General features: G+C 44.2%; 1 protein-coding gene across 4 annotated transcripts in view; it reads right to left on the bottom strand.

Moving 5' to 3' along the window:
* Positions 1-23,467, bottom strand: part of TMEM132D (transmembrane protein 132D) — a 173,677-nt gene that overhangs the window by 120,253 nt on the left and 29,957 nt on the right. For all 4 annotated transcript variants that reach the window (XR_011155441.1, XR_011155442.1, XR_011155443.1 and 1 more), the window contains exon 3: positions 4,426-4,572. Coding sequence is in view for 1 of the 4 variants with exons in the window: in XM_069030853.1 (XP_068886954.1) it covers positions 4,426-4,572 (147 nt within the window). In the remaining 3 variants the exon portion in view is untranslated. The remainder of the gene's footprint in view (positions 1-4,425; positions 4,573-23,467) is intronic.

Here is a 23,467-nt window from a genome sequence, read left to right as displayed (position 1 = left end):
TGGAACCACATAAAAGTGTCCCCTTTCTCCCTTCCCTCCTGTTTCCCTCAATAATAAAACCAGGGTTAAAAAATGAACAGGAGAAATCTTTTTTGCTCAGAATTCACATAAACAAAGAACGTATTAGGTTGCCACCAAAATCCCCAAACATCCAGCCCAGCCCTTCACCCCCTGGGCCTGCCCAGCTCTGAAAACATCCCTCTTGAACATACCCCACCTGAAAGTCTGATTTCTGCAATCTCTTTCTTGCTTTTATTTCATCATGACAAGGTGAAGTTCCCGTGATTCCCACAGGATGCCATATGACAAAATACACGGGAATTTTTTGCTACACCATGCAATTTTTTGTCTAATTGAGTAGAAATTTTCTTTCCAAGCAATAACACATTTCTAGGTGACAAAGTCACGTGAGCACATGGGAGCAAGGGAAAAAAAATTAATGGTGATCTAAAACATTAAACAACTTCTCTGAAGCATTTGGATGAACACCAGCAAGAGGCAGAGTGCAATTATTGTGGCCATTAGGCTGTTATTTATGTTAAATTTGTTGCTCTTGTTGGCTTCAGAAGTGTTTTAGGACTACAGCACTCTTGAGAGTCCATCAAATGTACTAGCATGGGCAACAAGTACAAGAATGAGGCAATAGCTCACTGCACTTACAACATGAAAGCAAAATGTTAAATAACTGCATTTGAAAATGAGAGAAGCAGGGCACTAAGGACAAGGGCATAAATGCAATAGAAAGAAAATACTGTGTAGGAAATTCAAAGGCAATGTTGCCATGCATTTTCCTGTCCCCTGTTATTATTTAATATCAAGTTAATTTCTTCAATTATAAAAGTGTTAAGAAAATTAAGCACTGAAATACAGTACCATGAACAAATGAGACCTGCAGGAATAAACGAAGGATGTAGCTTAGAAAATCCTGTTACTGCCTCTCACTGTGTCCACATCCTCACAGACCGATTTAGTCACTTGTAGTTCCGACTGAAAATCAGTTTCTCTGATTGCAGTATCTGCTTTCAGGCAGCACAAACCAGCAACTCCTTCAGTGCTACAGAACTGAAAAGTATCAAAACAAGTGCTGTCCTTGTGACATTTCCAGAAAAAGGGAAAGGAAATTGCTGAGCAAAACTTACCCATTATATAATTGAAACAGATTTGGAGATAAGGCAGGAAATGGTCATTAAGGTTCTACTCAAAGACAGCCAAGCTTTGTCTATAATCATTTTGCATTTGATTGAATCAATGGCTTCATCCCTACCACAAACACAGAGAACAGTAATGGAGTGGGAATAACAAACATTTATACCCAAAAATAGAAACACGAATAAAATATTGTAAGAGGATCACGACACCCATTAGTGTCACATCAGAACATCTTGCTTAATGTCTCCAGAGCATCTATGGATAGAGGGAAGTGCTATCAATCGTGTTCTGCCGATGAGGAACATCCAATAAATCTTCATCTTCAGCCACCCCAGCAATTTTCCAGGCCCATCCCACCTGGCACGCTTCCAGTGCAACAGCAACCACAGGGGAAGAAGAGTCAGGAATCCCGGTCTTTAACTTTTGGCTCTTCCTCTTCTCAGTCATCACTAGCACAGCAGAGAGGCCCCATTTCAGTGAGAAACAGCAGTAACCCAAGAAAACACGGAAATGCAGCACTCCTTAATCTCCCCTTCCTATTCCAGTCACCTCGTCACACGAGGAATTAAGGAAAATAAAATCAGCCAACTTCCGAAAGACGTAAGTAAAGGATGGCACAGATTAGGATGCATCCCCCGATTCAGTCGGTGTTTGAAGGGTTCCCAAGTCACACTTCTGATCAGTGTTTAATTCCCACCACACTATTTTCTCTTTGCTTCTTTGGTCATCTACTTGCCAAGAAAGGGGTGGAAGATCGATGCTTCCCAGGGAGGAACAGCAGTGCTGTGCAGATGCTACAAGCAGTAAACCCAACTAATAATCTCCTGGGTCGGGATTTAGCGTTACGGAATTATTACTGCCTGAGAATGAAATCAGAAGAATTGGGGAGAACTTTCTAATTGCTTCACCATTAATCTGGAACACTGTCGCAAGCCCATAATAAGCAAGGCACAAGAACTTCAAATCATATTTGACAGATGGGCTTAATTAGTTATTCTCAGACAGAATCATAATATTTGCTGTTAATATTCATCTGAAAACACCCTGCTGGCTGTGATAATATTTATATGTTAATCCTTTTACGATAAGCTCCCGGTGCCAGAACCTCTCCAAACAAAATGACGGATATATTTCAAACCCCGATAAGGAAATGCTCTGGCATTCTGCTCCGGTTTGTCACTTGCACAAGTGCCTCCTAAATCCGTGAAATTACACTTGTCACACTGAGTTAGCTTTATTAACACTATTTTCTGATCCATGTAAAACTATCAGGAACACAAAGGTACTGAATGTGCAGTTAATTAACACTGCCACCTTTGCATCCATGTGATCAGACCTCTGGTTTTAGGAGAAATTAAAGAATATGCAAACACAGAGTTTGTATAATTTCTAAATGAACTATGGAGACAAAAAATTTGGTAAGGGACATCAATATTTACCTGTTACCCAGTGTGCCTATTTGGTGACATCAAGCACGTCTAGATAAGGATAAAATTATTTCCCAAAAACTGCAGAGCACACTACACTCTCTTTGCCCAAATAATGCTTCATCTTGCTTCTTAAAATGCACAGCTAAACAGATGGGACTAAATTTAATGAGGAAAACAATATACTGGGTAATGCATTGCAAATATTTTGCTCGTGTTCACAAAGAGTGAGGAAGAAGCTCTCAAAAGTGAGAGAACTACAAAATCTCAGCTGGGAACTTGACAGAACAAATCAAACCAGAAGTTCCAGGAGAGTCACACACACACCTTGTCCTCACTGGGTTTCCTTTCCAGGACAATCTGTGTATGAGCTCATGTTTCTTTTAATAAACATCATGCAATGTTTATACTCAGCATGTGCAAGTACACAGAATCCACAACCACTGCATGAACCACGACACAATAATTTATTTTTTTGTGTACTAGGGGTCATTTTAAAGGCTTGCTACTGAATGATGAATAGTGAAGGAGAATTAAGTTGCCAAGATTCAATTCCCCCACGAGGCTGCTTTGTATTTTCCTGCTGAGGAAGAGAAATCAGGCAAATGCACTCCATGGGCCCAGCAAGATAAAGTGTGATGGAAAACTCATCGCTGAAATGATCTTTGATTTTGATCCAATGCCCATGTCAGTCAATGAAAATATTCATCCTTTCTTCCAGTAGCTTTGGACGGGGGTTTTAAGGAATCTGACAGACAGTGCTCGGCAGAAGGAAGCTCCCACCTTGGCATACACACACATTTCTTCTTTGACCAACAACATTCACTCAGGTATACAACAATATATGCTTTAATCAAGAAAATTCAGGATACTACAGCAAAGGGATGTGCAGAATCTGAGTTGTAATATGGAGAAAGTGATTCCTGCCATGATTACCAAGGGAAGTTCCTCCCTTCCTCCTTTTTTCCATACGTGCAAATTGCAAAGAGATGAAACTTCCTAATTGTTAGGTTCAGAGGGTATTTACTTAAATATTATAAACCACATAACAAATCCCCAAAAACCTATGAGATTTTGTAAAATTTCACAAGTGAATCACTCATGTAACACAGGAAGTTTTCTAACAGCAATGCCAACCACAGAGCAAACACAGTCAGGTCCCTGTAACTGTGCACTTGACTTGCAGTTCCATAAGCAGTGAACAAAAAGCAACAAATTATATAAAAATGTATTCATTAAACCAAAGAGTTGTGATTAAAAAAGGAACATCCACCGCTAGATGAAGGCATTTTAAGAATGTCAGTGTTGCAGAATGGGAATGGAAAATAGAAAATCTTTTTCCTTCTGCAGATTAAAAATTCATATAAATCTCACCAACAATATCATCATCAACGAGTCACGAAAGACCAAAACAAAAAGAAGGAAAGAAAAACCCAAACAAATGAAGGGAAAAGACCCAACCCACCAAGAGAAGCCCAAGTAAAATTAATAAACTGAACCAAAAAAACCCCACCACAAACAGCCCTATAATGACCCCCTGCTATAATGTCTGACATCAAATAATTTGAAAAAAATTAAACTAGCCACAATCAAATTTTAAGATATGAAACAAGTTCTTTTAAATAATTTGTGACAACAATATTTCCTGCTAGTTTTTACTTCCTTTGAGCACTAGGACTGAGCAGCATTTGTGTGGGGGACTGAGCAACGCGGTACAGAACAAAGCCACAGCTTTTCCAAAAGCATTTCCTTGTGCACTATAGGAAAATGTATTAAAATCATGGCAAAATATTTGGAAAGGACCAACACCCATCAGTCATGAAAAGCAAGGCTGCTGGACGTGACCTACCTGTTCTCAGAGGCAGCAGATTTCCTCTGGCAAACGACTACAGCGGGTGCGGATTTCCCAGTGTAATCCACGCTCTCTCTGATGTCCCACAAGTAGGGGCTGCTGGCTCTGACACTGAAAACGTTCACACCTTTCTTCACCTTCGCCCTGGGAGAACAAGAAGATATTTCACCAATTAGATAGGAAATGTCAGCTCAATCTAGTCCTTATTTCTTCATCAGGTTCTCATTATGCCCCACAGAAAATGCCACCACTCATTAAGAGCTCAACAGCAGGACAAGGAAAGGAGAGGAGAGAATTAATTAAGACTTCCATATTTTGAAGAAATAATACCAAGATAGAAATCTGATTGAACGAGTGTTAATTACAGCTTTAGCCATGGCTAAATTGCAGGGTAGGTATGTTCTGGAGCAGGCTCCTCACTGCTGTTCTTCCATTACCCACACTGAGGGCACCACTGGGCATGTTAAGGCTCTCTCCTGGCTACAAGTTATTGTATTGGAGCAGAAAGTACCATTTTTGTTGAAAAAGAAGTCAGGTTGGTGCTGGGGCTTATACCTGGAGCGAGAAGCCATTGTTAGGCCTCATTACAAGAAAAATCTACTCTTTTTCTCCCCCATCTTTGGGTTACTCAAAGATGACATTCCTTATCTTTGCTCCAATTTTCATCATCTTTCTGAGTCCACAACATTTTCTTTTGATACTGTTGGGTTTAATTGTCCTGTCAGCTCTGAACTTAAAAATACTTAGTTTTAAAAATTCTTATTTTTCCTAAAGCAACTGATTTCTCTGTTGCTCTGTTTCCATGTGTGAGGTTAAACAACAGGAAGAGCCATATGGCAAACTGGACTGGTTCCTACTGAGAGGTACTTTCTAGTTCTCATGTGCCAGCATAATACTTCTGGGTTTGCATGTTAAAAGAATCACCAGAATAAAAACTAGAAGTTACTAACCAGAAGTGGAGAAGAGGGACTTTAATATGGAGAGAGAGAGAGAGAGAGAGAGAGAGACTTTCAAATATCTGTTTCAATTCCTCTTACCAGGTGTTGCCTTCTTTAATTGTCTCTCTCGAAGTAAACATGTACCTCAGGGCACTACTGAATGACCCCACAGGTATAAATGTAAAATATAATGTTGGGCAAACTACAGAATTAGGAGTCCCTGGTGTTAACTTCTGGTTCCTGAACGTGTTTACAAGAAATCCATTGTGGTCAAGCCTCGTGTATGAGGTGTCAGGAAATGACAGTTTAATTACATTTGCTTAAAATCTCATACACAAAATCCATTCAGTGCTATGGCAAGTTCTCAATTCCGGGCAGAAACCCCAAAAAGGTATGTGAGCTTTTTGTCTAAACAGCTGCTGCCACACAGAGATGCAAACAGCAGTGAAACCAGCACTGTCAGCTCTGCCCCCGCATGAAATTGCTCAGGAAATCTTTGAAGGACAAGATCCACACAGATGTTTTCAGAATGAAAGCCAAAGGATTCCTTCAACTGTCTTGAACAAAAAGGATTATATCTCATTTCTTTTATCACTAACTCAATAGCAGTGGCTGCAATTTCCTTGGCACACCTGGAAGAATAAATACACGAAGGCTGCCAATTTTTGTGCAAGTTCTCCTATGCTAATTTCACAAAATGAATTTTAAGCAGGTGCAGTTGCTGCTGCTTGAGCAGACATCCCTCAGGACAAGAGATCAGTGGTCAAAGGAGAGTGGAAATTAAACTACATTCCTGATGTCTCAGAGAGGGAGGTAGGAAAAGGCCACACAATCTGGAGGAAACATTTCTCAGCACGTCTTCAGCTGATCCTAGTGACCAACACCTGGTCCTGCCTTCCTGCTCCACCCCAAGGAAGGAAAACTGCTGGGCATCAGGTGAGACCAGTGACAGAAAAATTATCCCCTCTCCCCAGGGAGATTTGGGTGGCTCAGGCCCTGTGCATTAATCTGGCTGTGATTAAGAAACTCATCCCCACCCCTGGAGCTCTAACACAGCTGCTGTAGTTGAAGGTGTCACTGTGGGATTTGGGGGACTGAGCTGAGCTGATGGACTGAAAAGCCCCAGCCTGGATGGAGCTGAGCTGATCTCCAGCACCCCCAGCTGTGAGCAAGGAGCTGCTTTCATTTCCCACAGCCTGATGCTCCTGCTGCCAGCTTGGCCCCTCAGCTTTGTAACAATGGATTGTGTTGACTACACAGCAGCTATGTTTTTATACATTTTATTAACAAAACTGGCATGGAGTCCAGGAAAAGCAGCCTTAGACCACAGCAGGGTCTACACCTTGCTCAGCTGGCACACCTGCAATGGCTGTACTGCAACTGAAAAGCTGTGCAGGGTCTCAGCACTGCTCAGCAAACAGATACACACTGGAAATTGAAGGAAGTTCTCACTCGTAAGTTAAAAAGCTCTAAAAACCATAGTAAAATAAGTGTATGAGCACAGACACGTAGCTGATACCATCCTCATGTCTTCTGTCTGTATTCCTTTAAATGCCAGGCTGAGGAGGCAAGGCAGGAAAATGGACACAAAACCAGCAGGACAAGCTGAGTTTATCCTTGACATTCACTTTATCCAGTGACAAACTGCCATCCTATACTGATTTCTAATGCTTCAAAACAAATGCAGATCCTTGGGGTAAATGCAGTCTATGGATCAGGATTTCTTAGAAGAGGTAAAGTCTCATTTAGTCATCTGTGAAAAGATCCACTCCCTTGACTTTACTGAAAACAGTAACACAAGTTTGCTGTTTTCTACAGAATTAGCGGTCATGAAGTCCTTTTGAGGAATCAGATTAATATGCTTCTATAATTAGCACAGAAGCTTCAATTCCTCAATCCCAGAAAATGTTTTTTCCTTCAGTATATCTCAGTGCTGTGTTTTCCACTGCTGGGCAACTGCAGAATTTTATTCACCCCATTCACAGTGTCAGCAGCACTTTGCAATTACCAAAGAGTGACCTGGCTAAAGCAGGGTTAATAACAACTGAAGGTGTGGTTTCTGTCGCCAGATAAAACTGAAATCATCTGAGGTGAAAGCACTGTGCCTGCTGCCAGAGCTCAGTGACCTTCCTGCAAAGCTGCTGTATGCTCCTGAGGCAGCCTTGGTTCAGCCACAGCTCAGCCTAAGATTTCTCCACTGCAATACACCAAAAACCTGCATGGCAAAGCTTTTCCATGTATTTGCTCTCAGTTAACAGCCCAAGTACAACAGGTTGTACATTTGCTCAAAACCCCGGGGCTGGGCTGCAGCGAGTGGAGCTCTTGGAGTGTTTTGTGCCTGTCACTTCCCTTTGGGCCAGTCTGTTTTGCAGAGAGGAGGAAAGAAAGGCTATAAACATTTCAGTCATGTCTGGTTTGGGGTTGTTGTTTCTTTTCCAACAAGGAGCCTATCCAGCTAAACACCTTCCTGGCTGTTAGTTACGTCTGGATCACTGCTCACAGCGCAGCACATCAGTTACCGAGGCTCCTGAGCGACTCACCCCTTGCACCAAATCAATCATGGCAAACAAAGCCCTTGGGAATCCACAGTCCCTGAAAACTCGTCAATGCTGACAGGGTACAAATCAAGGGAAGGGAGAAGCAAAAAAAAAAAAACAAACACAGAAGGAACTCCCAGAATCAATACATCACAACTGAAATCAAGGAAATACATTACCTAAGTGCATAAAGATAGTGATTCCCAATTCCATCCCATGACCCACTAAACATTATGTTTACTCTGGTGATGGAAGAGGCTGCAACTGCAATTAAAATGCAGGCACTGTCCTCTCTCATTTATCAAAGTGTCTGGTTTAGCATCTCCCAGTCTCTGCAGTTTACAACCAGTTAGCGCTTAGCTTTCAGCCCATGTCATTACCGCGGGCTGGTAATGGCTGTGAAATTGTTACTTAAGTGTTGGATAAAGTGGAACAGCTGCCTGGTGAAAAATCACAGCGCTACACACGCGTGCCGCTGAGTGCCACGGCACAGTGTCACAGAGCGTGTGTCTGCTCCGAGCAGCCGCGGGGACAGGCACGGGGACAGATCGCACACACACAGAGCCCTGCCCTCGGGACGGGCAGCACATCGGAGCCGGGATGTGCAGGGCACGGACACCTGCCCGGGCTGGACACCCTGCCCCGGCACAGACACCCTGCCCCAAGCACGGACACCCTGCCCGGGCTGGACACCCTGCCCCAAGCACGGACACCCTGCCCCGGCACGGACACCCTGCCCAGGCTGGACACCCTGCCCAGGCTGGACACCCTGCCCCGGCACGGACACCCTGCCCAGGCTGGACACCCTGCCCCGGCACGGACACCCTGCCCCAAGCACAGACACCCTGCCCGGGCTGGACACCCTGCCCCAAGCACGGACACCCTGCCCAGGCTGGACACCCTGCCCCGGCACGGACACCCTGCCCCGGCACGGACACCCTGCCCAGGCTGGACACCCTGCCCCGGCACGGACACCCTGCCCCAAGCACAGACACCCTGCCCGGGCTGGACACCCTGCCCCAAGCACGGACACCCTGCCCCGGCACAGACACCCTGCCCCAAGCACGGACACCCTGCCCCGGCACGGACACCCTGCCCCGGCACAGACACCCTGCCCCAAGCACGGACACCCTGCCCAGGCTGGACACCCTGCCCCAAGCACGGACACCCTGCCCCAAGCACGGACACCCTGCCCCGGCTGGGCTCCCCTCCGCATCTCACTCCGACAGCGTCCTGCACACAGCACACGAATATCACACACCCCCCTTCCCAACACACAGTGCAAATAAACAGGCAATCCAGCCCCTAAACAGCTCTAAATAAAGATGCTTTAGACCCGTGACATTGAAGTTAGTTTTTCATTACTGTAAGTGCTCAGGGCAAAGATCTGTGGGAACCTTTCATGGTCCTTCTGAGAAAGCGAGTTACTTGCAACATCAAAGGAGAACAAGAAAAGGGAGGCTGTTAACACCCTGCTACCACTGGTTGTCATCTTGTCACCAGTGGCGACGAGAAGGTGGCAGATAAATCGCGTGCGGAGGGGGCATTTTTGAGAGCTCCTAGGAACCTACCAGACATCGCAGTGGCCTCTGAATTGCCTTGTCACTGCATCTCCCCAGAGCATTTCAGAAATAACTGGAAGGGGCTTCTATTTCTGTTTAGTGTTTTTTCCTGCCCAGAGCCTGACCTTAACCCAGCAATGGAGAGAGACCAGAGCAGTGCAGGATACTGGCAGCCTTCTCTTTGCCAGTATCCACCTCCTTAGGGCAGCAGGGACAGGAGTAGGAGGGGTGGGGAGCGGCTTTTTCCCCACCAGCCCATTTCAAACCAAAGACAAGCAAAATGGGAGCAGAAATGGACCTGACCACAGCTTTTCGTGGCATGAAAAAAGCACTCATGTAAGTCAGCAGCAAAATACTCCCTGCACAAAACCCTGCAAGTACCCACAGTCCTACCCTGTAAATGCCCAACATCTCATTGCCCAGAGCCCTTTCTTGCTGAGGACGATGCCACGGGTTGCTCCTCACACAGGCTCTTTCCAGTGACCTCCCCTCTTGATCCAATAACAATTGCTGCTCTTGGAGCTGGAAACATCTCGTCTGTATGCCCTGAGCCTGGAGGGGCTGAAGGGCAAAACCAGCCACCCTGCACACACCAAGCAGGAGCTGACAGACCTCCTCAGGGTCCTCCTGAAGACCAGAGTTAAATGTCACGCTTGAAAATCAGGTAGTGTGGGTCCAGATGCTACCATGGGATCTAAAAGACAGCAATTGTGGCACGACTAAGCTGTAGATGTATTCACAGAACTCCCTGGGAGTTGTCTCTTGCTGGCAAGTAAGTGCAGAATGATCCCTGTTAACGCTCGGAGTACATTAAATGCAGACACCCTCTGCAGGATCTGAGGTCATTCTGGAGCTCTGTCTTGCTTAAATGAGGCCGTTTTGATACCAGAACGCTTCGGTCTGACATTTACATCCTGATGTTTCACTGCCTGCACACAACCTCCTCCCCTCCCTGAGGCCTCTGTGCTCAAAGAATCGTATACAAATGAATGAAAATACCAGAAAACAATGGAAAACAGAAACAAATTTTCCACCTTTACTTCAGAATTTCTTTTAAATTTTGGAGTACCAAAACTGAAGATAACACAGGTTTATGAAAGCCAGAAAAGCTGGTAAGCTCGTGAACAGCACTGGAATGGGAATGAAGAATGTTAGAGAGCTCACCAGACTTAACAGTCAGAGGGTGAAGTGTGAAGCCAAGATTCCCAGTGGAAACAAAACCCAGAGGTAATCAAATGCACAGCCAGCCCTTTGTCTTCCCACTCTCCCTGAAAAACCATCCTTGGGCCAAAATGCATGCCCATTTGAGAAGCTTAGACCAAATTAACCATCCCACAGCACAAGGAGGGCTGGCTGGAATTCGTATTTCCAGCATTTCCATTTCCAATTTTATGTACAGCATTAGGGTAATGCTAAATTTATCCACTTTAAGGCCATACTCTTCTTCTGCTTCCCTCTGCAGTTTCATTGCTTTTTATGGCTGAAGCTAATATAGGACAGAATTTGATCCTGAAAAAGGCTCTTTGAACATCAGTCAGAAATAAAATGTGCCTGTCATTGAGAAAACAGGCACAACTCAGCCCGGTTTTGTTAGACTTGAGGCATATTTGCTGTGAGCAGATGAAAACCAAACATACAAAGGTTTTCTGGATTTTTACCTATCATGAAGCCCTGAAGAAATTTAGACCATTAAACCCAAAAATTATTTCCCCATCAGGAACAAGCCTTTACCATTGAAACTCTTTCAATGGAATAAACTGAATTTGAGAAGGGCCCGTTTAAACCAACTGTTCTAGAACTGGCTGAAGTGAATTGCACCTTCCTCAGTTCAACAGGAAAGGCAGATCACAAAAAATAGGTCATGGACTAAGACACGTCCTACCAACCATCTGAATGTCTGGGTTTAATTCCATAATTAACTTTGGCATGGCTTATAAAAGGTAGGATTTGGATGCTGTGATTTAATGTGCAGAGCTGGCTTCTGCAAGGCTTTTTTTTGTTCTGTTCTCCCCGTTGAATACTTGATGCACAAACCAGTGTTGTCAGTTGTTTTCAGAGAAGATGCCTCGAAGTTTCTTCAGATTACACTAATAGTTCCACTGATTGAAAATCCACAGCAGAAGAGAGTCAGGAGTCCCTGAGATACTGATGGAGTTAGAATAATTTATGGAGAGCAGTCTAGCACAACAGAAGCTATTTAAAGCTGTATGATATACCCACAAACTCTTATTAAGGTCTGTGGTTTTCAGCCCTGTGAGACAGAAACCAGTTATCATTATGCATCACCATGAAAGCAGATTAAAATTAAATCAATCTGTTTATCTATGGGTTTGCAATGCAGCTTTTCCAAAGCATAACACATTCTCCATCTAATTAACATTTCAGGAGGAAAACCCATTCCACACAGACACTAAGCCACTCTCATTCAAATGGAGATATTACAAAAACATAGCCCAGGTGGATTTATAACAAAATTTAATTAGTGAAAGGGCACAAGACCTACTTAGGCTTCAGAAGTTGAATTGTGCATACTGGGAGTTAAATAAAATGGATTTTTCTGTAATATGTATCTCATGGGCTGCCAAAAGTGCCTGTTGTGCTCGAAGTTTGTGTGCATGCACACAGGTGCAGATATCTGCATACATGTACACTGTATTATTCCTCTGCCTTTCACACACAAAGTCCTTGTTAAAAACATGTTTTTCAAGATGTGAAACACATGAGTGTCTGGAGAGCCAAAAGGAAAGGATGCATACAAATCGATTTAAAGCAGAAACAAATACAGAGTCTGCAGCTCTGACCTCTATTTACTCACCAAACAAGGCATCAGAGGGCCACATCCTCAGTGGGAAGCAGAATTAGGTATTTTTTTCAGAAAGACCCTGAATTGGAGGGAGCTCAGGAAGCAGACCTCCAGAGATGTTCAAGCTAAGAATAGCACACTGTGCCCCCCAGGGACCTGCAGGAGTCATCTTGGGACTCCCAACGTGACAGAAAGGCCAGAAACAGAAAGGTCAGAAACAGGTTTTTCACAAACCTCGTGGCTGCCCCATGCCCACAGCCTGGCTGGTGCCCCCTCCCTCCTGCTCCCTTCATCTCTGGGCTGTTCAGGATGCTCGAGGCAGTGAGGAGGAGGAGGAGATCCCCTCCCCAGCCCCTTCCCCTGCAGGATGGAGCACTGGGCACCAACGAGCAACCAGCCTGAGCAGGACAAAGCATTTCTGTATGCAGGGGTGTGCGGGAAGGTGTTTGCTTACAAAAATGAAAGGCCAAGATAAATAGTGCTGCCTGCTGATTCAAAGTGGTTGGGAGCCCCATGGACTGCTTCAAACTACTGTTTCCAAAATAAATGCAAAAAATATTATGTAGGGTCTGAAATCTTTTAAAATTGCTTGTAAGAAAGCAAACAATGCAGCACATCCTTTCATTCCTGGCCAAACAGCAGCAAAGCTGCTAACAGCTTGTGCAACCAGCAATTTTTTTAAATTACACTCAGATTTAAGAAAAGACAGGAAAAACAAAGCACAGTGCTGGGCAACTCTGTGCAGTGAAAACAAAGAGCCATCTGCCCCACTTCACAGGTGAAAAACATATTATAAAACAGCTACCACAGCACAAGCAGCATGGGAGTGAAGCTGGTGCTGAGCAGCCCCAGAGAACCCTGCAGCCCCTGAGATGAGTGCAGTGATGGATTACCCTGTCCCCTATTGCAGATGGAGTCAGAAAGAGAAGACAATAACAAAACATTTTCAAAGAGCTTCAGGGACATTTCTCTGTGTTTATGTGGACAAATATACATTTCTGCTGAGTGGGAAAGCAACAAGTGGGGGAGTTCTTCTGATTCACTTAAACTGGCTGAGAACATTGAGCACAGAACAGCGAAGAAAAAAGGGGTGAATTGTGCAGCACGAGTCTTCCAACACAAACAATTGCAGAAACAGCAACAGACCTTTATATTCTCTGTACCAACCAAGAAGAACTGGGGTTGGTAAAACCAGTCCTTTGGCTTTATCTCCAAAGCAGTGCCTGGTGCAGGGCCTCTTGTTTTGAAGTCACACAGTAAGATAATTTTTTGAGGGATGCAGATTCTCCTTCAGAGCCATGACCTGGCCAATGACCTTTTTACAAGATTTGAATGGAAGGATGCTGTTAGCAATCAAAACTAGAGGAATTTTGACTCATCAAGCAGCCACCACCCAAACTCCCCCAGCTGCCTGATGCTCAGTGACAAGGAGCGTGCATCTTAAAGCAAATGCTTCCAGGCTGAGGCTAAAATGTATCAGCAGCCACAAGTAACATCAAGAACCTCCAAAAATGTTCCTGTCCTCTCCTGGAGGGACTGAACCCAACAAATGCTCTGTGAGCCCAATGCTCCTCCCAGGGCAGGCTCAGCCCCTGCGGCCCCAGGGCTCCACACTGAAGCTGCCCACCCTTCCAGACCTTCACAGGGACACCTGCAAACTCCCAGCTCTCCTGGTGAATGGGTTGGTGCTGGGAGGTGACCTGAAAAGTGTTCCTGACTAAGAAGTCTATTTCCAACTCCAGCAGCAGGGCAGTTCTGAGGTATTTCCAAGTCACATCCTAACGCAGAATGAGGCAGCAGCAGCACTGAGAGCGGAAGGAACATTGCTCCACAGCACTAACGAAGAGCCATCAGTGAAAATGAGTTAGCTCTGTTCCCTAGCAACTTCTCACAGCTGCAGATAAAATCATTTTCTGGACATCACAGAAATTGTGAATGCTTAGTTCTCTTTCACAGGAATTCTCTCATCCACTGCTGTGAGCAGCTCCCTCTAGGAGGTGACACAGGAGCCATCAACAGAAATTGGACCATTACATTCGCTTGGCCAAAAACTGTAAAGACCCACGGATCCATGTGTGCTGTGTCTGCCCTTCATTCAATGACATGTATGTCAGATGTTCAAAGAGCAGCATCTGAGAGACAGAAATCCAGCACGTAACAGCCTTTGCTGCAAAAACCCTGCGCCTGCAAAGCCTTTTGTGCAAAGAACCTTCCTCCCTCCTGGGAGCCATTCCACTGATTCCTGATGACATTACTTAAGGTTTACAGATCAGGTCTACAGTAAAGACAATGGAAAGGATGTGTATAAATAAAGGGTGCAGATTCTTTAATGGAGAAAAAAGCCTGCATTGCTCCAGAGAGTTGCTGTTGGCATAAAATAGATATTCACTGAGCAATTCAAATAGGAATTTTTGTTCTATACATAAAATCCAGGCTGAACCCTATACCTCTGTGGTGACACATTTAACCACCTTTCTGTCATCTGCACGAGTGGCTACCAAAGCAACATTTGCTAAATAGCAGCAAGGAGTTCTGCTGCAGGCAAAGCCTAACAGCTCAGTGAAGCCACTGATGCAGAAGGGAGTTCAATTAATACAAAAATGACACTGCTCAAAATTATTCTGTGCCCTTAATGCAGGGTACCCGCGGTGTTGTCAGGATCCAGCTGCAGCAGTTAACTCCAGTGCATGTCAGAGCACAGTTATGGTTATGATTTTAATCTTGGAAGAGCTATAGAAAACCATAGAAAAAGGCCTGGCTGGTCCAAGCAAGCAGAAGAGATCACTTGGAATAACACAAAAACCTCCTTGTTGATTGCTCTCCAAGACAGAGCTACTCTGCAGGAACACAAAGGCAGCTGGTAATCCTCTCCACATATAAATCCTGAAAAAATAAGAATTATGTCTCCTCTCAGCCTCAAACTTCATGCATATCCTTGGTCTGCTTTATTCTATTTGTGCATTTCAATGTAAGAAAGATGAGGAGGAGTGAGAGACTTCTTGTCACAGCACACAACTGTTCTAACAACCCTTCTGGGGGATTCAAATGGGTGAGAACCCCCCACTGTCCTTCATCAGTGGTCAAAGTTAAACATCATGAAACAGAATATGGGAACTTAAAACACGGACTGAGCAAGAATTCAAGTGCACATGAATTTTTCTTCTCTTTTGTATTAAAACCTTGTAGCCTTGGACACCAGGTCTAACGCATCAGAATTTTAGGCACCAATTTGCTCTATTGAAAACAGAGGGTTTTAAAAGTTTTAATGAGCAGACATGCGGGAATGTTACTTGTGGCAAGGACTGACATTTTTCACTTCTACAGCGCAAGCCCAGTAGCAATCAGCCAAAATATTAACATTCTAAATCATTTGCTACTTTGTAAAATTGTCTAGGAAGAAGTGACCACCAGACAGCTGTTTTTGAAAGGAAAAATGTTGTATCCCTGGCTGCCAGCTGGTAGGACAAAATCCACTGCAGAATAAAAGCTGTTTTAGCAGGCAACTGAAACATCAACACAAAGGCTGGATGATGAAGTGCTGAGAGTGATGAAACACGAGGCTGAAGAAACCATGACCGAGAGAGAAAAACTGCAGAAAAGGAGCCCAGGAAAATAACTTAAATCGTGAGTTTATCAAACATTGACTTTCCCCTCATTCTTTAAACCCCAAGAAACCTGAGCCACAGTTCCAGGAATCCCCGTGCTCCCGTTAGACAGGCAGGATTTTACAGCTCAGCATAACACATCCAGCTTGGGAAACCTGTATGGTTATGGAAGGAGGAATTTAAGTCTGCCCAGGGATTAAGGCATCACTCAGACCCAGAAAATCCCAGCACCTGTTGGCTCAGAGCTGCCTCTGATCAATTAGCTCCTGTGCTCCTGCCAAGTGGATGTGCACTCAGTAAGTCCAACCCCTTCACGGGGGTTTTACAGGCTTAACAGACTCAGGGCCAAAATCTGCATTGAAAAAAGGTCCTGCACTTCAGCCACTCCCAGCAGCGTCCTCTTGGCTGTGCACCGAGGCAAGGCTGGGCTCTGCACTGTCCCTGGCTCGGCTCCTTTAGCTGGTGGAGTGCATTTGGGGACCACAGCTTCTGGTTTAGCCTGACTGGGAAGGAATCCCACTTGTGCACTTGCCGACTGCTCTGTACCATGTGCCGAAGCACAGCAGGTGAAGGCAAATAGGAGACTCACTCTGGCGGTATGCTCGAACACTGAGCACTGATGTTTGCATTCCAGTGGTACTGTGAATGCTTAAGAGAGAAAAATCCCCCAGCAAACCCTGCATGTGACTGAGTATGACCCATTAAAACCCCACTTTCCCAAATAAGATGCCAGTAGCAGCAGAGGCCTCTGTGAACATCTGCATCCCCCTTTCTGAGCCATGGTCTGGCTGAAGATTTGTCCTCATAGCAACAGCTTTGAGACATTCAGTCTGTTCTGTTCTCACCAGTCCCTGCAGAAGCCCCAGCCCACCTCTGTGACCCAGTGCCACACCACAGGCAAGTCAGGCTGGCAGAACACAATGCCTGTTGGTATTTCAATAACTGGGTTAACACTCACAACACTGAAAAACTTATAAAACCTCATTGGGCTTTCTGATCCAACAGACAGAAGCTAACACTACGCCAGTGTGGCTACCAACAGCACTCTCGCCTTTCAGACTGTTTTAGTGGGCTTGGGGTTTTTAATGAGTTTAAGACAGGGAAAAAGCAGACATCTGCTTCATAAAGAACATTTTCCCAGCTGTAGTTGGAATTTCTCCTGCACAAAATGTGCGCACAGTGCTATCGCTCTGAAAGTCACTGCTTTATTCCCAAATTGCAGAGAGGTAAAGGATGAATCAACAAACAGGGCAATGAAGAATCCAGCCCACAGTTCCCAGTGAAATTAGCCCTTTGGAGCGTTTTGCACGCTGATTCTTCACACGGAAGCTCCCTTTGAAGCCCCGTTCCAAGCCCACACCAAAGGTGGCTCTGCGTGCGTCACACGGGCTTTGAACAGCGGCCTCAGCTCGAGGCACTGCACAGAGACACTAATTAAACAACGGCCCTGTCATCACCGGCCCCACTGGAGCAAACTGCTGCTGACATGACACACGTGCTCCAAGCAAAGAGCACGAACCAGCCACAAAAACAGCCAGCCCTGCCACGGGGCTGGGGGTGGGACTGACAGCTCATTGATGTGTTTAAATCTATTTGTTATCAGCACTGGGGTGGGTGGAAAGAGCCCTGAGACTGGGGACCCCAAGGTGACAATGCAGAGTTGCAGAAGGTCAGTGTAGGGCTGGAGGAACAAACGTGTTTCAGCACAGGCCATTATAAATTGAAAAAAGCAAGTGTCAGTCTCCTCTGTGTGGCTACAAGGGTTCTCTTGGAACTGTCTTCATCAAGAAATACAGAAAGCACAGTGTAATAAATGTTATTCAAAACCCCCAGCCTTTCTCATTGGCTGCTGATAAGAGACTGATGAAATATCTCTAAGTCTTCTGTCAATGTATTGCTTTCACTTAAGAGATAGAAAACAAATACATTAAAAAGGAAAGATGCCAGGGATAAATATTTTAGTAATCTCAGTTGCAAACCTGTCGTATTACAAGGATTACAGTCCATTAGGATTGTATAAAATCCAGGGCAAAGCTTGTAATTCAGCCATATCTCGGTGACAAAAACCTCCTAATGTGTTTTAGAAATCCCTATTTGCTAATATTGAAAACATCCTTGAGAACTACTTGTTATAACAGGGCTAGTTTGGGAAAAAACAGTTTAAATCCACCAGTCACTGAAGTCTCATCCTCCTCTTTGTGCAGCCCATGGGGATGGGCAGTGCGGGAGCAGCTTCCTTTGGAGAGGCTTTTCCTGAGACCTCACACTCTTTGTTTTGGAAGCTCCTTGCTCTGGTGTTGAGAGCAGAGGTTGGTGCTGGCTGAACAGCAGCTGCCATGGGCTCGCTGGGCCACCTGTGCCAGACCTGGCACACAGCACCACCCCCTGCACAGGACAGAGCCATCAAGGGTTATCTGCAGCAGCAGCAGGGCTGGAGGTACAAGGGGCAAGAAATCAGCCCCAAGGTTTTCTGCTACATAAAGAAATTTTTCCTCTTCCAAAAATATCCTCCTGGCAGTCTGGGAGTGACTGCTAGAGGAGATTTACTAAAACGGTACACACTGAAAAAGAAAAATAAAAAAAAATAAATCTGACAGGCCTTCCTGAAGGCTAATTTGAAGACCTTCCCTCTAGGAAGCTGAGTTTCTGACAGAGCTATCGCTATACATACGGATGTTCTGCACCAGCACAGGGACTCACTAATTAACTTTCATTCCACCGGGCCGAGAAACCACTCTGAGGGGGAGAGAAGCCATGGACAGCACTGGAGAGTCAAACACCAGGCAGGGCTGCTGGAAATCCTACCTGTATCAGCAGCTAGGCAGAAGCTCTGGTAGCTACAGTTGGAATGAATTACCTGATGGCAAATGTTCATTACGTTTGTCCTTGAAGCAGAGCAAAGTCAGACTGAATCTGGAAACTGGGTCACTGGGTGTGATACTCCTTATCAGAGGCATTATCATATTTGGTTATGCACTGACTGATCAGTGCCATGGCACTGCCTTGAGATGTGCTCTGCTCAGAACAAGGAATTAATTAAAACTGAAGCTAACTGCTCCTGATAGTTGTGATGCAGGAAAAGACTATTACCTGCTGAAAAACGAAGATGGATAACTGCAACATTAGACAAAACAGAAATTTATAGCAAAACATCATTTAAAGAAACAGAATGCAATTTGAAATAAGACTTTAGCTCATTATTTCAATAATTCATATGTCTCTTTCAAAGTTAAAAGGAAACCTGGTCTTCAAAATGTTATTTGCAGTACATACTCAAACTCATGATAATACAGCAATATGAGAGTCGCATTTTCAAATGTTCATTTATTTCCCAACACAGCTGCAAAGTGTGCCTATTTAGTCCATGATATAATAGGATATTTTGGTTCTGAATAATTGGACTTCAGCAAACAAGAGAGTCAAAGGGGAAAAAAAAGGACTAAGAATTCAGAATTTCCTAGATTTTGCCCATGCTCAGAGACTGAGGACACGAACTCCATGTGGATTTTTAAAAGCTCTTCTGCACACCCTCTCCAAATTACTGTCTATGCAAATTGTCAGCTCTCATCTGCACTGTCTGATTTGAATGAAATTCGGTATAAGGCAGCTCAGAATTAATTCCAGCAAGATACTTTCGCTGTTCTTCTTACGAGTTTCATGTTCTGTGAAGTCACTTTGAAAGCAAAGACGCTGCAAGTCCCATCAGGATCTTGTACTTCCAGAGGTCACAGATGAGGTTTCATCAAGCCAATTGTCACAGAGAGAACTCATCAGCCTGCAGAGGGTATTTGAGAGCTGCTGGAATTCCTGCACTCACAACACCCTGGCTCTGCCCTGGAACCCTCACCCTGCTCTCCCCTTGCATTGTTGGTCTTTTTGATGGCATCATAGCAGAGAACTTCTCCTCCAACTGGAACAGAAGCAGGAGAGAAAATAAGCTCTGCTGTCCTCAACATGCCACGTCCCTGTAACACTACCACCACTCACTTCTGGGAGAGAAAGAGAGAAACTGGGATCACTTTGCCATATCCCACACCATGCCAAGCAAGTGACAGTTCTGGGGACATAAAGCAGGGTGCCAGCAAGGCTCTGAGGAAAGGGCACTTCTGTGCTGCTGCTTTGAAAGAAACATTAACAGAAGGAAGAAATTATCTGTACCACCCTGGAAAAGCAATGCCAACAAGGTCTGGGGGAGGCCACGCACAGAAACGGAGATTAGTGACCCGCAGCTCTCTTGTCCTGGCACACAGAAGCCATGGATTAGGTGGAATCCCATGAAGTTTATTCACTTTTATACCAATCCTCAAGTTCTGTAATGCATTCCTTCATAGTTTTTCTGGGAGTATCCAAATCCCATTTCCCTAAACATAGAAAACTCCCACTTTTGCATGTTCTTCCCGGCCCAGAAATTTGCGAGCCTCATTCTCATTTTTATCCCTGAAGAGCTCCCCACACCATCTCCAGTCCTTGTTCATCATTTGTCTCTGCTTCCTGGTCTTTTCCTTTTAGCATTCACCCAATAAAAACATTCTATTTATTTATAAGCAAGGAACTTCTCAGAACCCTAATTTCTTTCTGGCTTATTTAGAATTCCTGTCAGAGATTTTGGCTGTTGCCACTGGCACAAATGAGAGCTTCTTCAAACATCTGTGAGCTGATGTGAAAGCAGCGCCTCCCAAAATCAGCTCCGGGACTGGAAGAACAGAAAAAGGCTTTTACTCCAGAGCCCTGAATTGCAAAGCTGCTATTGCTAGGAACTGCCCCTGGATTTCACTGGGCACTCAGGATAGCTCAGGTTCACTGCACAGAAGTTGATTTTGAGACACTGGGGAATACTGCAAAGCTGTTTTAAGCCATGTGGCTTTGCTCAGCAAGAGGTGTTTGGAAATCAAAGGGTGTCATATACATATTTGCTTCTGGTCTGCACAATAAATTATTTATTACGTCTATTTCTCATTTCAGGATTCCTAGACAGGTAGTTAAAAATACGTGAAATGATTTATTCAAGGTTGGGAACACTTTCAGCATCCATAAGAGATCTCAAAATAAGCCATATTACTTCCAAAACATACTTTGTTTTTGTAAAACTTCTGAATGATTTAATAAATCTCCTCGAAACCAGATGTGTATAATTGATTTTATAAATTTCCCACAGAAACAGGAGACACCCTTTATTTTTAAACCCTGAGAGGCACCACAGCTATTAGCTTTCTTAAGGGAATAAAGCTCCCCAAAATTGGCTCAACTAAACAAAAACTGTGCTCTGTGATTTGCTGTACCTGAGCTCACCTACCACACACAGGTCTCTCCCTGTCACTGCTGCAGTTCCTTTTTCCCAGGCAGATCTGTATCTCCTGAGCCACAGGATGCTCTTGAGGGCTTTGTATCCACTGAAGCATTCCCTGGGCTGTCTCCAGTTGGCATAGCACAGAAAAGGAGCTGTTCTAATGCTATTGTCCAATCCCTCCTGCATCGTTACCAGATCATTAAAAACAGGAGCTTGCCATGCAGTTACTAATTAGTGCTTAGTAAAGGTAAGTACAACTCCTGACAGCGCAAGGTAGCGCATAATTTACCTAAGATAAAAGGAAGGGCGTACTCAGTGTACACAAAGGAACAGAGGGGAGATGGCACTGTATCTATTATGGATAAGCATTTTATTGTTCTGAAATTATTGTCACTTCACCAAATTCACCTTTCCCTTTAGAAACCTATTTTTAAATTCCCTATAACTAAGTAGAAGAACTCTAGACTTGAGTTCTGCTTCAAAGAGACCATGTATTAATATCAGAAGACAAACAGCATCTACATGATTAATTCAATTCTGACATGTAAGTAGAAGGCTTTTGGGATTCCAAGGGTATCTGGTATGGTGTTTATCTGTGTTGCTGTGATGTACTTGATGAACTTAGTCTGATTTGTTGTTGAGGTTTATATTTCAGACTGTAATTCTGAAGAAGAGTGCTATTTTTGATAACATTTTCCAAGCCGTCTCTGTCAAACAGTAGGGTACACATTCATACATTTTTTAAAATGATCTTTGAAATATTTGAAAATATTTCTCATTTTAAAAAGATGTATTGACATATTGAAAGGAAAACCCCCTGTATCCAGTTCCTCACTTCCTACAGCTGCTGGTTCTGACGAGCAGAGCAATCAGCTCACGGCTCTTTCAGCCCTTCACCGGTAACATTCAACACCAGAAAGTCCCCATGCAAATCCCACTCCCAACTCTGCAGTCTCCACCCTCAGATGTTCTTTTTCCATTACCCAATTTCAGGAGCTCCTCAACACCAAGGGAACAGCATCACAAACAAGCAACTGGCTCTGGCTGCAAAGTCAGGGAGGTGCTGGAAAACACTCTGAAAGCATTGCCCACGAACTTGAAAGAAAAAAAATTCCCAACCCCGTAATCCGAACAAAATGCACTCAGGTGCCAACCCCCATCAGATCCTGTCTGGGTTCAGCTCTCTCCCCTAATGGCTCCATTTGCAAGGTGTGCGTGGGTGACTGGTGCCATTTTCCACCTGGGCACAGCACCGTTTTCCTCTTCCCCAGTCTCTATCAGGATTTGAGGCAATCAGTTCTTTTGGCTTAATAGCTTCAGTTTTCAGCTCCAAAGGAGTACAGAGCAATTCTGACAGGTACTGAAGTCCAATTTATTGGAACTGAAATATATACATTTGTCTTCTCTCTCTGTTTATGCCTATTTTTTGACCTCAAGCCAACCTTTCCCCAGGAACCACACAGATTTAGTGGTCACTTGCTGAATTCTGCATGGCAGCTGGCCAGGTTTTAATTCCCCAACCAGCTGATAACATTCTGCACAGATTAAATGATTGTGGCACAGGTACCCAGCCTCTGCTTGGCTGGCCAAGCCAAAGAGAAGCCCAATATCTGAACAACTTGCTCCTGTTTCATCCTGTAAGAAATACTGATTGCCAATAAGAGGGGGAAAAAAAGAGACAGGTACATCAAACAATTTCCTCTAAATCTCAGACCTTTAAACTGTAATTGTTGTGAAGGAAGGGTAATGCATCTCTCAAGGATTTTGAATGCTGCCTCCTCTGCAGCATCCTTGGACAAATGTGACTCTAAACTCCTGTTCTCTGAATACCCACGGGCTATGAATGGCCCAGCTGAGTTTACAACAGCAATAAAGAACAGACTTTCAAACTGAGTGTGGACTGATGTACACAGCAGAGTGAAAAATAAACACACTAAAGCTGCTACATAATTCTGTCAAGCATATGGTTAAGTTGTGATTTTATTTAGAAAACAGATTGTAAGAGTGAAGTGATGACAGCTGAGTCTATATTGGTCAGTCATAAATAAGAGAGGATTCTAATCGAGCTGGGCTTGTTACTGATCGTATGCTGCCACACAGATTTAGTGAGAGCTAATCACTCAGAAAATAGAGCTTTTAAAACACATTTTGCAGTGTGTTTAAAAACTCATTTTCAACTTTACATTGCTCAGTTGAAAAATCCATGATTACTGCACCTAACTTTTAAGAGAGTCGTGGGGGAGTTACATTTATGGGCTCAATTAGACTTTCTAGCTCCTTTTAGACAAAATTAATCCCTCTTGCATT

Source organism: Aphelocoma coerulescens, chromosome 15 (genome assembly GCF_041296385.1).
Source record: "Aphelocoma coerulescens isolate FSJ_1873_10779 chromosome 15, UR_Acoe_1.0, whole genome shotgun sequence".
Lineage (NCBI taxonomy): Eukaryota > Metazoa > Chordata > Aves > Passeriformes > Corvidae > Aphelocoma > Aphelocoma coerulescens.
This window is presented reverse-complemented; position numbering and strand designations above follow the sequence as displayed.